The sequence below is a fragment of the Asparagus officinalis genome, chromosome 9 (assembly GCF_001876935.1).
Source record: "Asparagus officinalis chromosome 9, Aspof.V1, whole genome shotgun sequence".
Lineage (NCBI taxonomy): Eukaryota > Viridiplantae > Streptophyta > Magnoliopsida > Asparagales > Asparagaceae > Asparagus > Asparagus officinalis.
Genome location: NC_033802.1, coordinates 25,219,928 through 25,236,821, shown reverse-complemented (window position 1 = coordinate 25,236,821; position 16,894 = coordinate 25,219,928). Strand labels below are relative to the sequence as shown.

Sequence of the window (16,894 nt, the reverse complement as noted above, 5' to 3'; positions counted from 1 at the left end):
TAGCCGAGACACCACATGGTGTCTCGGCCAAGCCGAGACACCCCTTGGTGTCTCCGCCTGGCCGAGACACCCACGGGTGTCCGCAGACCCGAAAATCAGATTTTTACAGTTTAAAGCCGTTTTTCGACCGTTAACTGCCTGGATTTGTTTCAACTGATCTGATATCATCCATGAACATGGTTAAGTGGTTACAACTAAAGATAAGATCGAATCGATCATTCTTATCCAAAAACAGGGGTCCCTAAGCCTATAAATACAGCCCCAGAGCCTTTATTTTTTCAGATCTAGAATTCTCGAGCGTTGGCGAAGCCTTGCCGAACTGAGAACTGAAGAGCCACGAATTTCAGAGAGGAGGAGGAGATATCAGCGAATTCTTTAGTATAAAGAAGAGGAGTTCATCAGATCTACAGCCCGGTTCATTCCCTTGAGATTGCCCTGTTACGGCGATCTCGAGAAGAGTGATTATCTCGCTATTGCCGAGATAATTACTTCGGTTTCTTAATTCCTTCGCGAATCAACGAAGCTCCAGATCTGATCTGATCGTTTGGTGGTCCATGGATATCAACATCCCCGTCACAGGCAAAGATCCCACGCAAGCAGCAGGCAATAAACACCTGTTACGTTTGTTTGAAGGAGATTGTAATTTTAATTTTATTGTGTAAAGGTCTTATAAAAAGACCAATCTTTTTTTGAACTTGTTATAACGACTGAAGTTGTAATAAGTTATACAATGAAGAAATCGATTTCCCACCCAAACAAGCCGGCGACCACAGTGGGAGCCAACAGTCTCATTACTGAGGCTGTCGTGCCGCAGCCGACGATCAAGATCCCCATGGCTGAAGAGGTCGAATATGAGTTCAACCAACAGAAGTTCGAGGAGTACGTCTCCTCCTCCTCCCCCTCCAGGTTCGCCTCTCCTCGCAAGCGCAGAAGGCCTCCTCCTCTAGGAAGATCCGCTGGTCTTCAGATCTGAGGACTCAAGAAGGTGATCTCCCCGCTACCGCTGCTGCAGATGCACCTCGCAACGATCCGTCGGCGTCCAATGAAGCCAGATCTGTAGATCTGAACTCCTCTTCAATCAAGGAGTCGACTGCTGAAGATGCGTCAACTCTATCACAGAAAGCACGTCAATGGCAATGCCAACGTCTCGCGCGCCAATTCGCCAAGGCTTTAGATCAAGTGGACGGACTCCGTTACCAAGCGGATCTGGAGTTCAGAAAGAGCCAAGTGGCTAAGCCATCTCCATAGCAAGCTTCGTGAACCTCCTCCCAACCACCTACTAACGAATGAGTTCGTGTCAAACGGAACTATTCCACTCTTGAGGAGCACATTCAGAAGCGTCTCGCACTTCTTGCGCATGCCCAGATCCTTGTGTGAAAAGCACAAGAAATGCAAAAAAAGAGGCGGTTAAGAGATCGCCGAGATCCAAACAAATTTGGATGCCAAAGGCCAAATCAACGCCTAAGGCAAAAGCAAGCAATGTTGCTTCCCAGCCTTCGTCAACTTCGGATCCCGCTCCTTCTGCCACTACACCCTCGGTGAAATCCTACAGTGACGTGGACCTCTCCAAATTTAGAATTCTGTTGAAGGATCGGCTGGATCCTTTACACGAAGATCAAGGCAAAGCGCCTATTAAGGAACGCTTGGGACCGTTGAAGGAACCGCGAGCAACCATCCAGACCGGGGGTCGTACGCGACATCCTAACAAGTTGATTCCCGTAACTACCCGTGTGGAGATGCCTGCATAAAACCAGGAGCCCGTTAAAATTTCATCCTCACATGGGTGTAAGTCCAAACGTGTGACTCCTGTTAAAGCCAATAAAGCACTACCTATTCAGAAGAAGATGCACCGAACAAACAACAACGTTCCACTTGAGGAATCAAACCAACAACCGATATGTTACTCTGACCTCAACGTCGATGAGTTGTAATATCGGGCTGGGGGTACTAATAAATCTCGAAAGAGAAGTACCCGGGAAGCGGATTTTCACTGTCCGTGTACCAAACTTATCAGGACAGTATTATCAGTGTGTAGCTACCCCAAGACCACTTCACAGAGAGTCTCGGTATTTGAAAAGATCTCCACCAGAACGTCCAAGTCCAAGCCAATGCGTTTCTATAGAAAAAGATCAGTTGCGCAAGATGATGAACTCCCAGAGGTCACCATCAATATGGTCGACAAAGGGAAGTTAACGCGAAGTTTTAGTTCCCATCATTTTTCGGACATATCCCAACGTATAACTCGGTTGCGCGCGGGACCTACTAGGCGTAGGGACTATCAGAGAATGAATAGCTGATTATCCTTAGATGATAAAGCATCAGATACGAACTCTGCCATCACTTCTTACAATACGGTGTCCAGAATAGGACGATCTCGTGAGGCGTTCATGATCAACGCTGAACAAATGACCAAAATCATCGAGGACACTTTGGCTAGGCAAAAAGAGAACTTTAAGTTCGAATTGGAAATGACCATGATACGGATGAAGGAAGAGCATGACCAACAAATTCGGGCTCTGTCCAGTCAATTCGGTGAATTCAGCCATCGCAACCTTGCTAACCAAGCAGGTAGCGATTCAGATGTGGATGAACGTATCAATGCTGAGAACCCTCCTGTTGACCAAAACGCTGGGAGTGGCCCCACTGAAGATAACAATACTGGGGGTAGTCCCGCCGAAGATGACAATGTTAGGGGTGGCCGCATTATTCCTCCTGGAAATTGTCCAAAACAGGATATAGACGAGGACGAAAAGATGAAAGATCTCGAGAGCAAAATCGACGCTCTGATGTCTGCTCGAGAGGTGAAGAAGACCGGGATTCCATGTCCTTACCCAAGAGAGTAGGATTCAATCTTGTATCCGGCAAAGTTCAACCTGATCAATTTCACGCCGTTCGACGGGAAGGGCTCGCCCACTCAACATTTGATCTATTTCAAATCCCACTTAGGCATGATTTCTAGCAATGAAGCCTTGATGATTCGGTCATTCGTTGGCACCCTTCGTGGGCCTGCTTTCGATTGGTACCACCGTCTCAAGCCTGGAAACATCAACAGCTGGGATGATATGGAGAGCTCATTCCTCGGCAACTTCTTTGATGATGACGTCGAGATATCCATTAGGACACTCTTCGAGGAGAAATAGGAGGACGGGGAAACGGTCAACGACTTCGTCAAGCACTTCCGGAATAAGGCGATGAATTGCCGAGATCCGATCACAGAGGACTTCATCCTCCAAACATGCCACAACAACCTCTCTTTGGATGTGTTGGAAGTTATAGGAGTAGTATCCTCCAATACCTGGAAAGAGTTGAAGATGCGCGGAGAGCGGGCCGAACGCTTCCTCAGAAGGAAGAAGGCCAAGAGGGGACAACCGACGGCTAATCCTCTGAACTCAAACTTCGCCTCCCGTGGTAAGGGGAAGACACCTATAGCAGTTGTTGACGTTAATCAGACGTCACAACAATAACCCCGAAGACAGCAAAAGAGTTCGGATCCGAGACTCCAAAAAGAGTACTTTTTAAGGACGAAGACGTTCCAGCCATTTTCGAGTCCCTCTTTGAAAATAACAAAATCAAGCTACCGCCTATCGTAGATCAGGAGTAAACTGATAATACTGCGGATCCGAAGTACTGTGTGTACCATAGGAGGATCCTTCATCCTACCAAGGCTTGTTTCGGTCTCAAGAATAGCATCCAAACCTTGGTTGAAGCCGGCGTCATAACGTTCAATTAAGACGAACGAACACTCCGAAGAGTATACGAGTATAAACTGCTTCTAAATCCTCCAACCGGTATATGAGGTTAAACTGCTCCCCGGTACTCCAATTGGTATATGAGTCTAAATTGTTTCCTACCTTCGACGGGAAGTTCCTGGAGAATTTTATACATAATATTCTTAAGGATAACCGGGTCATCCAACTGAGTTTAATATTAGACCTAATTTTACAAAAACTGGGGGTGGGTAATTCATGTAACGGAAAGTTTCCAAAAGAATTCTACATAGTGTATTTTTAGGGATAACCCGGTCACTACAAGAAGGTGATGAATAAGAAACTCCCACACAAACTCCCGCTACGTCTGTGCACTCAACATTCTCATTGTTAGAGTCCAGACATAGTATTCAGAATTTTAATCTCCTGATCATTGATGATTATCAAACCCCTCTGTGTTATGTATTTGCCACTTAACACCAGGAACCCCCTTTGAGTGATTTGTACGAATCAACACTCATATTGTAATTTGTACTCCCACTCTTACTGTTCACTTGGTCAAACCTTCCTATAGTTAGGGCCATAACCAAAATCCCCTCTCGATTCCTCCAATGAACTAGAGGTCCACGAATCGAGCGATCAAACCTTCCTATAGTAAGGATCATCTCAAACCTCCCACTCGGTCAAACCTTCCTACAGTTAAGGCCAAAACCAAAATCCCCTCTCGATTCCTTCCATGAATGAGAGGTCCACTTTCAAATCAAGTGATCAAACCTTCCTACAGTTAACGTTACCTCAAACTCCCGCTTGGTCAAACCTTCCTACAGTTAGGGCTATAATCACAATTAACTCTCGATAAACGAGAAATTTATCTTTAGTTTGGTAATCAAACCTTCCGACAGTTAGGATTATCCGAATCTTTTCGATTCTCGGAGTAGAGATCCCATTCTTAGTTTCACTCTTCAGATTCTCGAGGTGGAAATCTCACTTTGAGTCTCCTTTGCAATTGGAAATAGAATATAAAATTCTTCCTTCCCAGTATCGGGTTTGTCTTTGCCCCAAGAGAAGACACTACCTTTTTAACTCTCATAATCCGTGCTTAACACACACGGGGAATTTTGTCCCGAAGCCTAAGTAGGGATAAGTCAGTACCTAACACGCGTTGCCGGTTAATCTTTAACCGTAAAAAGGATAAAAGCCTACATATTCGACATTGTGGTAGGTTATTATTAATAACACCATAATCCGTGCCTTACACGTATGGGGAATTTTATCCCGAATCCTAAGTAGGGATAAGTCAATGCCTAACACGTGTTACCGGTTTAGTCTTTTACCTATTGAAGAAGACACCAGAATACCAATCTGGGGCATTTTATCCCGAAGCCTAAGTAGGGATAAGTCGATGTCTAACACGCGTTGCCGGTTAGTTCTTGATCATAAAAGGAACAAAAGCTCACATATTCGACATTGTGGCAGATTGTTATTAATAACACCGTAATTCGTGCCTTACACGCGCGGGGAATTTTATCGTGAATCCTAAGTAGGGATAAGCCAACGCCTAACACGCGTTGCCGGTTTAATCTTTCACTGATTAAAGAAAACATCAGAATCCAAATGAAGGGAATTTTATCCCGAAACCTATGTAGGGATAAGTCAGCGCCTAACACGCGTTGCCGGTCAGCCCTTAATCGTAAAAAAGGACAAAATCCCACATATTCGATATTGTGGCAGGTTGTTATTAATAACACCATAATCCGTGCCTTACACACACGAGGAACTTTATCTCGACTCTTAAATAGAGATAAGTCAACGTCTAACACGCGTTGCCGATTTAGTCTTTCGCCGAGCAAAAAAGACACCAGAATCCGAGTCTGGGGACTTTTATCCCGAATCCTAAGAAAGGATAAGTCAACGCCTAACACGCGTTGCCGAGTAGTCTATTCACGTGAGAAAGACGAAGTCTACGTATTCAATATTGTAGCGCTAAAAGAGTTAACTCTTTTAGCATAACGTTACATGCGGAACGAACTTAAACAATCCGCATGCAAGCCCGATTCAAACAGTAATCGATAAAGACACGTCAAATCCGTTGATGGCTGAGGATTTACCAAAAATCCTGAGTCTGCATCTGATACATGCGGTCGGGTAGTCTATTCTCGTGAGAAAGACGAAGTCTACGTATTCAATATTGTATCAATAAAAGAGTTAACTCTTTTAGCACAACGTCACATGCTAAACAGACTTAAACAATTTGCATGCTAGCCCGACTCAAACGGTAGTCGGTAAAGGCTCATCAAACCCGTTGATGGCTGAGGGTTTGCCAAAAATCCTATGAATGTGAGAGTCATTGACGCATCAGCCTCATTAGTTGGTCTCGTGACTCGAGCATCTAACAACTTCGGGATAAGATCCATATCTACAGATGAATCAGCTTTAACAGTTGGTCTTGCAGCCCTAACTGTTGGAACCGTCATGCTCCAATACCTTAAGAGCTTAAACTGTGTATACTCCAGCAAACGTACGAGTATAAACTGTGTTAACGGCGAGCGATCCGAAATCCTAGGTCAACGCCGGTCAACGCGTAACCCTAGGTCAACGCTAGTCAACGCGTTGCGATGAAAGGTCAACGCTGGGTAATCCGAAACCCTAGGTTAATGTCGGTCAACGCGTAACCCTAGGTCAACGCCAGTCAACGCGTTGCGATGAAAAGTCAACTCCAGATGATCCGAAACCCTAGGTTAATGCGTAACCCAAATTCAACGGCAGTCAACACGTTACAATGAAAAGTCAACGTCGGGCGATCTGAAACCCTAGGTCAACGCCGGTCAACGCGTAACCCTAGGTCAACGCAGGTCAACGCGTTATGACGAAAAGTCAACGTCGAGCGATCTGAAGCAACACCATTCAATGCGTAGCCCTAAGCTAATATATTGTGGCAGAGGTAGTCAGTTCAAAGTCAACCCGACAGCATGAGCCAAAATCAACTCACCAGTTTTGATTCAAGACTTCGACGATGGCCAGATGATAAACGCAGCGTCAGGAGAACTTTAGCTATTCGTCAAAATATCGAATAGACTGAAAATCGAAGGAGTCAAGAATCAAAACTAACTACAGGTCCTTTTATACTGACTGAAGGTTGGACCGATCACATCCAAAGTATTCTAGCCTCCTCTATAAAAGAATGAGGCTAAAAAACTTTAGAGGGGGTATCTGTAGGCGTCTAAAATTACCTACGGGCCCTCACACATAGCTCGAGGCACAGAGAAGATGATGAACATCACTATCCGAGTCACAGAAGCTTAATCGACATTGACAAGCGCATGAAGTGAGTCAACGAACCATGTGAAGCAACGGAACTTTGGAATAACGGAAACACGAACTAATCAGGAGCTTCGCGTCACTTACGAAAGACGAAACACCCCTCATGTCCCATCCACTCCACAGATGATTCAATCATGGGAGCTTGTAGATCTTCTCGACGGCTTTTCGACGCATCTTGAATAGTATGATTCTGAGTTCGGACGACGAAGATACGACTGAAACAGACAAGACGCGTAGAACTACGTTCCAGGCCTCAGCGAGACACCCAGAGGTGTCTCGACCAGGCCGAGACACCCAAGGGTGTCTCGACCAGGCCGAGACACCCCAAGGTGTCTCGGCTTGGCCGAGACACTCCATGGTGTCTCGGCTTGGCCGAGACACCACATGGTGTCTCGGCTTGGCCAAGACACCCACGAGTGTCTCGGCCAGGCCGAGACACCCACGGGTGTCCGCAAACCCGAAAATTAGATTTTGGCAGTTTAAAACCGTTTTTCGACCGTTAACTGCTTGGATTTGTTTCAACTGATCTGATATCATCCATGAACGTAGTTAAGTGGTTAAAACTGAAGATAAGATCGAATCGATCGTTCTTATCCAAAAACAGGGGTCCCTAAGCCTATAAATACAGCCCCAGGGCCTTCATTTTTTTAGATCTGGAATTCTCGAGATTTGGCGAAGCCCTACTGAACTGAGGACTGAAGAGCCACGAATTTCAGAGAGGAGGAGGAGATATCAGCGAATTCTTCGGTATAAAGAAGAGGAGTTCATCAGATCTGCAGCCCGATTCCTTCCCTTAAGATTGCCCCGTTGCGGTGATCTCGAGAAGAGTGATTATCTCGCTGTTGCCGAGATAATTGCTTCGGTTTCTTGATTCCTTCACGAATCAACGAAGCTCCAGATCTGATCTGATCGTTTGGTGGTTAACGGATATCAACGTCCCCGTCACATGCAAAGATCTCACGCAAGCAGCGGGCGATAAACACATGTTGCGTTTATTTGAAGGAGATTGTAATTTTAATTTTATTGTGTAAAGGTCTTATAAAAAGACCGATCTTTTTTTGAACTTGTTGTAATGACTAAAGTTGTAATAAGTTATACAATAAAGAAATCGATTTCCCACCCAAACAAGTGTCAAAAAAGGTTTGGGTATCAAAGTTAAAAAAGACATAATTTTTAGGGTATCATGGTGTCAAATAAACTTGTGGATATCAAAATTTTAAAACAATGTAAACTTTAGAGTGCCAAATTGCAAACAACTCTTTAGAAACATTAGATGATGATATTTTGGACATTGGGGGATAAAATTACAATAAGACTAGGATTTGATGGAGTAATGAGTAATTATTAAGATTGAGATACTAATATGGAAGTATTGAAGATTTGAGGGGCCAATAACTGAATAACGCTATGTAAAAATACCCTATAAAACGTTGAATTGCAAATAACCCTTTTAAAAAATATTAGATAAGGGTCTTTTGTCATTAAGGTACCAAATTACAATGACCTTAGAATTTGAGGGACTAATGAGCAATTGTTGAGATTTGAGGGGTTAATATGTAATTATTGAGAATTTGAAGGACTAGTCAACAATTATTGAGATTTGAGGGGTTAATATGCAATTATTGAAGATGAGAGGGACTAGTACTAAATAATAACATTAATTTAAAAAAGTGAGGGTGATTTGAACCTACAATCCTTGGGTTGCTCTTCTTTGGGCTTTAACAAACTACGACACACTTCGGTTAAATTTTTTTTCACAAAAAGATAATTAATAGAAAAGTTACTACTCATTTCCACAGTAGCTATAATACTATCACCAATAACTAGGACCGAGGATATAGCTGTTTGGTTTCTATATAAAAAGTCTTCTATTGTTGTAAGCTAAAGGGTGTTTGGTTCACCCATTTTATTGAAAAATTTTGAAAAAATATCTGACAATAACATTCTTGTAAATAATGGTGATACGTGCAACCAACAAAGATAGTGGGAAGGGTGGTGTTAGTGGATAGTTGTAGAGAGAGGAGTGGTGTTGGTGGATAGTTGTAGGGAGAGGAGTGGTGTAGTGGGTAGTTGTAGAGAGGAGTGATGTTAGTGGATAGAGATAATTAGTGTAGTTATATATAGTGGTTGTAATGGAGAGGATGCTATGAATGAGAATTATTGTTTGCTTATCCTCTAGTTCTTCTCCTTATCTTCCTCAGTTCTTATCTCTGTTCCTATTCTTCTTCCTCTATCTAAACCAACCACATCATTGGTATCAGAGCCGGTCGACCATGGAGACAAGAGCCAAGACTAATGCGGAATTTTGAGCAGAGGTCGAAGGAACTCTTGCCAAGCATGAGACCAACATTGATCGTATCCATGTAACTCTAGAACGCGTGCTAGAAGAATTGCATGTTAGACCCTAGAGGGGGGTGATTAGGGTCTTATGCTAATCTAATCCGATTATATGCCAATTAAAATTAATTAACAAGTTATCCTAGCAAGTATGAAATATAACAACTATATAAGCTAGGATAAGCAATATGAACAATGAGATATATCCTATATGATGAATATATATATACAAGGATATATAAACTAACACAAGATGATATATCCTATCAAAGAGATATACAATATGATATATGTATATGCAAGGATATAAAACTAACACAAGGGGTAAACAAAATGAACTAGATAGTGGATCATATAAATAATGAGCTAATGACAATGGCGACAAGAAATATAAACACGAGTATAAATAAACGCCAAAGCACCCTCAAACACAAGATATGATCACGGAGTTCGGACCTTCCGTCCTACGTCTTCGCTCCCCACTCCCGGGGAGAAATCCACTATCACAACCGGGTTTTCTACGTTCATCCGAATAACGTTTACACCTCACACTCGGTTTTCTAGCTAACCGAAAACTTTACAATCAACACTCTTGCAATCACACTCTACACCCTCATAAGTGTTAGACCTAGCCGTGTCTCCCTCAAGTGCTCGGTTACAACCTCTCCCTAGGCTCGTCAACTGACGCCACTCCTCTTGGGACGATCCCCGACTCTCACCACACACTCCTCTCGGTGTATAAATGTATTACAAAGTGAATCTCACAATAAGGTTCAATACAATAATTGATTGTTCTCAACTATGGATGAGAACACAATGAAAGCTCACACTCAATGTTACAATCTCTCACAACCCTAATATACTATGTATGCAAATACAATAAGCTCATGTGGGTGTGTGTAACAATGAGATAAAATCAAATCTAAACTCAATATAAAACTAGCTTTAATAGAAATGATAATTAACAAATAATTATAAAAAGCTAGAGTAGAGTTTAGAAAACTTCTCAATAGATGACAAGATGGAGAGATAGAGATTGAAGCCCAAACAAGAAGATGATCTCCTCCACTTGTGAAAACTATCTTCAAACCAAACAAACACTAAAACACACTTAAACCCTTATTTAAAACTCTTTAAACTTGTTTAAAACATTTCTTGAGTCCTCAGGTTCGGTCGACCGGTGCGGTCGACCGAAAACTGATATGACAGAAAATTAGGTTCTGAAAACTGTTTTGCTGATTTTAAAATGCTGTTTAAAAATATCAAATAAATTCCAAAAAATGTAAAACTTTGGGGAATGATTGTAGACGTGATAATAAACATGCTACAATGACTGGTTTCCAAAAATGACTTCCCAAATGAAAAATATCATCATTTTACAAAATAGTCCAAAACATGAAAATATGAGATACTTGAATTTTGATGTTTTGACATAAACCAACTTTTAAAACTTTGTGAAATGTTTTTATAGACTTAGTAAAACATGTATAAACTGATATTGAAGTCTATAAACTAATAAGACAATATTTTCACAAAATTACATATTCTATGCAATAAGTACTAAAACACAATAGAGTATGTAATATCATAAAAACCAAAACACATGTATGTATATATATAACTATATATATGCATAGAAACCAAAACTTATGTATATATATATAACTATATATATATATACGAAGAAACCAATAAATGTGTGTGTATATGATATTGAGCTTAGAGTATCTAACACACATAATATAAAATCTAAACTAGATTATCCAAGCTTGATCTTGATCTTCATTGTAGCTCAACTTGGTAAGCTTGCGGATGAAGCTTGAACTTGATCTTTAACTTGAATTGTACGATGCTTCACTCCACAATTCCGCCAACCTCCTCTTGATATGATCGTGTAGGCTTAATCTATCCAACCTCCAACATATTGTTAGTCTACAATAAATAACAAAATACAAACACTAGACAAATAATATTAGATGTAAATTGTTTGTTAAATTATCATCAAAACAAGAAGGCCAACAATAAGCTGTGTGTCTCCATCAGACCCAGGAAGCCGAGATCCGAGCAGCTAACCCAGCGGCTATACCCGGCCAAAACAACCCTTTGGTTGATGTTGAAGCAGGGCAGCTTCAAGCCCAACCACGACCTAGGAATAACAACCCAACCAACCTGAAACTCCAATTTCCAAAATTCAGTGGTGAGGACCCAAACGGGTGGATATACAAAGCCGAACAATATTTCACATTCCAGGGAGTTGAGCCTGTGCAACAAGTGCAATTAGCAGCTTTTCATTTGGAGGGTGAGGCACTCCAATGGCATTGGTGGTTGAGCAAGTTTTAGGGGTCCATTAACATGGCCAGAATTCACACGTGCAGTGCTGCAATGATTCGGTCCGACTGATTATGAAGACCCTTCGGAGGCACTCACGCGGCTCAAACAAGTTACTTCAGTGGCTGCTTACCAAACTGAGTTCGAAAAACTATCTCAAAGAATTGATGGGTTGCCACAAAATTACCTCATTGGATGCTTTGTTGCAGGACTCAAGGATGAGATACGTTTGGACGTTAAGGTTAAACAGCCACGTACGTTAGTGGATGCAATTGGAGTGGCCAGATTAATTGAAGAGCGGAACTTGCTATAGAAAAAGGTGACCACCCCCAACCCAACAGCTGGTGTACTAGGTCCTCCACCAACTCAGAGTGTGAATGCAAGTTTAAACACTACTACAACAACATTCCGTCAAATCACTAACCAAGAGGCGCGAGACCGTCGAGAGAAGGGGTTATGTTACTATTGTGATGAGAAGTTCATTCCGGGTCATCACTATTAACGTTCACAACTATTCATGATCGATGATGATATGTAGTTATATATAGTGGTTGTAATGGAGAGGATGGTATGAATGAGAATTATTGTTTGCTTATCCTCTAGTTCTTCTCATTATCTTCCTCTGTTCTTATCTCTGTTCCTATTCTTCTTCCTCTATCTAAACCAACCACATCAAATGGATTTCTGTAGATAAACTGTGTTTGGTTCAAAAAAAATTTATAAAAATATTTTCTATAAAGTAGGGAAAAGGGGGGTGTTTTATAGAAATCAACTTCCTCCCCAAATGAGAGGAAATTGTGTAGAAATCTAATATTTGTATTAAAAATAATTAAGTACACCCGTACCCCATTTCTCCACCCCCTCCCATTGGTATTTGTGAGTGAAAAAGTTTAGTAACCTATTTTCTATAAAGTGATATACAACCAAACAAAAGAAAAAGAAACCAACCTATTTTCTATAAAGTTAGGAATTTATTTTCATGTTTTGAACCAAACAAGGAAATAGAAAAAAAAGAAAAGAAAAGTAGTACTCTTTGAGTTTTACGAACTTTTCCTATAAATATTTATAGAAATACAAGGAAATCAAAATTTGGGTACTTTTCATTTTTCCTTTTTTTGTAGAAATCGAATTAACCAAACAAGGAAATAGAAAAAAAAAAGTAGTACTCTTTGAGTTTTATATACTTTTCCTATAAATTTTTGAAGAAATACAAGGAAATCAAATTTTTGGTACTTTTCCTTTTCCTTTTTTTTAGAAATCGAACTAAACAGCACGAAGGTAATGGGATCAGAGTTAGATATGAGGACGAAGCCTTAAAACAGTATGTTAGGGTACTTGAAGTTTTCGGTTTTATTGGGAATACAGAAATTTTGTTCTTCTTGCATATTTATGTGTTTGATTTTTTTCCCTATCACGTTCAGGGAAGAAATCTCAAAAATTAATCTACATGTATAGATTACATAGATTTAACAAGTTCAATGTGATTACTATTGCCTATAAAAAAATTATGGAAGTCAATATTAATCTTGAACTTACTGCTATTTCTCTGTTCGTTCTAGTTCTTATGGCTTTTACTACTTATTATATATTAAAAAAAATGATAATAATAATAATAATCAGCCAAACTGATTAATTTCAGTAGAACTTTATTAGTTCTAATCAATGCTTTAAGAAACGAAATAAATGGTTTCAAACTCTAAAAAGTATCTTATGAAATGTTTACTAATGTAGAACTGATTTTGTAGGAGGAGTTTTCCAAGATTTGTTGCCAAAAGAAGATTATTTCTCCCGGGCACTATACACATTTGATATAGGCCAGAACGACCTTACATCAGGATACTTCTCCAACATGAGCGCAGAAGAGGTTAAAGCAACTATCCCAGACATCCTCAACAAGTTCACAATTGCCATACAGGTACATGATTCCTCGATGAGATATATACATCACCTTATAATTCTTCGAGACACTAAACTAATGTGAAACTTTTCGCAGAGTATTTATGGTGAAGGAGGAAGATACTTTTGGATACACAACACCGGTCCCTTTGGTTGCCTCCCCTATGTTTTGGATCGTATCCCTATTTTAGCATCTCAGGTCGATAGAGCTGGTTGCGGAGCTCCTTTCAACGAGATGGCCCAACTTTTCAATGAAAAGCTCAAGAAAACTGTAGATCAACTCAGAGAGCAACTGCCTCTTGCAGTATTTACATATGTAGATGTCTACTCTGTCAAATACTCGCTCGTGAGCCAACCAAGGAAATTTGGTAATCGCTCAATAACTAGTGTAAAACTAGTGCCAAACTCTAATTTATATATATTAAGCTTCATGAATCAAAGAGTAATGTTCAGAGATTGAACTTTTAACTAGTTCGTTTTCAACAATTTCATGCATAAGCAAAAGCTGGAGTACTTCAAATCACTTAAAAAAATGAAACTCATGTAGTAGTGAACTTCTGTTGTGCTTTATCTATCTAACCATAGAATTAGAAGCTTGTTATTTGATAAGTATATATAAATTTAGGACATTTAGTTTAATTAGTACTGTAAATGAATTAAGTGGCAAAGATGTTTAAAGAGCTATGTCGATGAATCTGCAGGGTTTGGACACCCCCTTGTAGCTTGTTGCGGACACGGAGGAAAGTACAACTATAACATTCACGCTGGTTGCGGAAAGACAATCACGGTAAATGGAACACAACAGCTGCTTGGAAAATCTTGTGGAAAACCTTTAACTCGGGTTAATTGGGATGGAGTCCATTACACAGAGGCTGCTAACAAATTTGTGTTTGATCAGATATCCGAGGGCGCCTTCTCTGATCCAACTATTCCATTGACAATGGCATGTAACAAGCACAGATGATTTAACTAATATGATTCTGGCATTGACTTTTGCTAATGAATAATTTACTTTCCTCCGGTAAATTATATTAAGCCCCCAAGAACTTAAAGAGATTTGCAGTAAACTTATAATGAACTTTCAAAATCGCACTAAATCCCTAGTGTTAAGGTGTTCCCATTTTTGCCAAAGTGCAATTTGTCACGCCCCGCTTCCCAAAATACCGAGGAAACGGAACGTGAACAAGCCCGCGACGTATTAGATTGAGGAGAATAAATAAAAACATTTCTTCTCAACCTAATACGCTAAGCGTCAAGCAATATAAAATGTGAAGTCACAGATCCCCGATCACGATTAGCAAAAACATAATAAACAACTCAGAATAGAAAAGTCATATCACAAATGAAATATCATCCGAAACACAAAGTTTGGGTCAAACATGTCCTTATTCAAAATAGTCCAACTAAAAATATGAAAATACATAGTCCAACATCATAAAAGGAAGTACTGCAAAAATATCTAAATTCTTCAAATACTAAAAGAGAAAGTACTACATAAATAATCTAATATCCGTCAGCAACTACAGAAGTGAAATGACTAATAAAAGAAAAGACTAGACTTCGACTTCTTCTTCTTCTCTGTCTGAAAAGCACTCCTGCTGAGAATACTTGGCTCTGGCGTATCTCCATACTGGACCTATCCGTCCTCTAAATCTGATGTACACTAGAGAAAACAGGTATACGTCAGCGTGCATGACACACGATAAGATTTCACAAAAGAAAATAGTAACGGTCAAATGACCAATGCAATAACCGATGCAACAACAGAAATGACAAAAGATATGTGCAACTAAAAATCTAGCAAAGTCAAAATGCAATCCACTACTAAATCATGATAATCATAAGGTCTACAACATACAATAACATAGTCGAGTACTTGCCATCCTAAAATAGCTCACTGATCCACATCTCACACAGAGTCAACGTTCATATCATCAGATGACTGACTGTTCACAAATCCTCTACGTGCATCCAATGCCGCTACACGATATCGGTCAAAGGACTACACACAATCCAATTTCAGCCTGGTCTGAACTCAAGCAAAACTTTGGTGACTACACGATTTTTACTAACCAAATCGACTACATGATTTTCACTTTGGCCCAACAAACTAACCCCAGTGACTACACGATTTTCACTGGTGCGAGTTTGGAAGATACATCAACAACCATATCTGATCACATGAACCAAGATTTTTCCATCCCAACTCTTCTTGTTTCTCTAAGTCAACAAACACGACTTATAATAGATCTTGGGTTCACCACCTAAATTTAGTCAACGTACCCACACATGTCACTAAGTCTTGTTCATGACGTGCAAAGCCACTGAGTCATGAACTACTAACGGTTCTCAAACACAACAAGGAACAATAAATGTAGCTAGTTCTATGCAAATAAAACATGGTACGTCATGTAATTAAAATAAGAATCATGGAATCAGCGGATGTTTTGCACATAAAATGTCACAGTCAACAACCATTCATAACACATTCATAAACTAAATTAATTCAAAATAAATAATAAAATACCCCCCCCATCCCATACCCACCAGTTCGGAACGGCCTGGTGGGTATGGGGGGTATTTATTCTTTGGTAAAATAAATTCCTTTCAAATTATCTCTCACCATAATTATTCTAAAAATAATAAATTTATAAATTCAAAAATTATCTTTTTACAAGATAAATTCTCATTAATTCAAAATAGTTTATTTTCCCAAAATAAATTCTTTTAAAAATATTTATCATTCTAAATGATTTTCTTCCACAAAATAAAATTCAAAAAAAAATTATAATTATTATAAAATAATCTCATTGTTAAAATAAATTCTTTAATCTATTATAATTATTTTGAAAATAATATTTATAACATAATTATGATTTATTTAATATTATTCATCAAATCCACGTAGATAATTATATCACAAATTAACATAAGTAGATAATTCACAATTTCATCAACAAGCCCACGTAGATAATTATTAACGGATCTAAAATTCTAATAAATAACGATTAAAAATGTAAATTCGCACGACAAATATTAGAATTGCAATAAACTAATCTAGAATCAGAATCTTGTGTGCACAATTAACAAATCTAAAAATTGTATGAAATAATAAACGGGGAATATAAGGATCTTGCCTCGGGTTTTTGTCGAATGTATCGACGTCGCCATGCGAGGCTACGGGTCTGCGGACAAGGCAGCTGGTGTAGGGGCTGCTGTTGGTGGCAGCGACGAAGGGCAACGAGCAGGGGAATGGGCTGGCGACGCGGTCGGAGCTTGGGGAGGCGGAGGAGAGCTCGGCGGTG

General features: G+C 39.9%; 1 protein-coding gene across 1 annotated transcript in view; it reads left to right on the top strand.

Moving 5' to 3' along the window:
- The window catches only part of LOC109824401 (GDSL esterase/lipase At3g26430-like), a 19,229-nt gene extending 4,611 nt beyond the window's left edge, over window positions 1-14,618 (top strand). Inside the window, exons 3-5 of the mRNA XM_020390992.1 lie at window positions 13,439-13,608; window positions 13,687-13,957; window positions 14,291-14,618. Of these exons, the coding sequence (XP_020246581.1) occupies window positions 13,439-13,608; window positions 13,687-13,957; window positions 14,291-14,553 (704 nt within the window). The 3' untranslated portion in view covers window positions 14,554-14,618. The remainder of the gene's footprint in view (window positions 1-13,438; window positions 13,609-13,686; window positions 13,958-14,290) is intronic.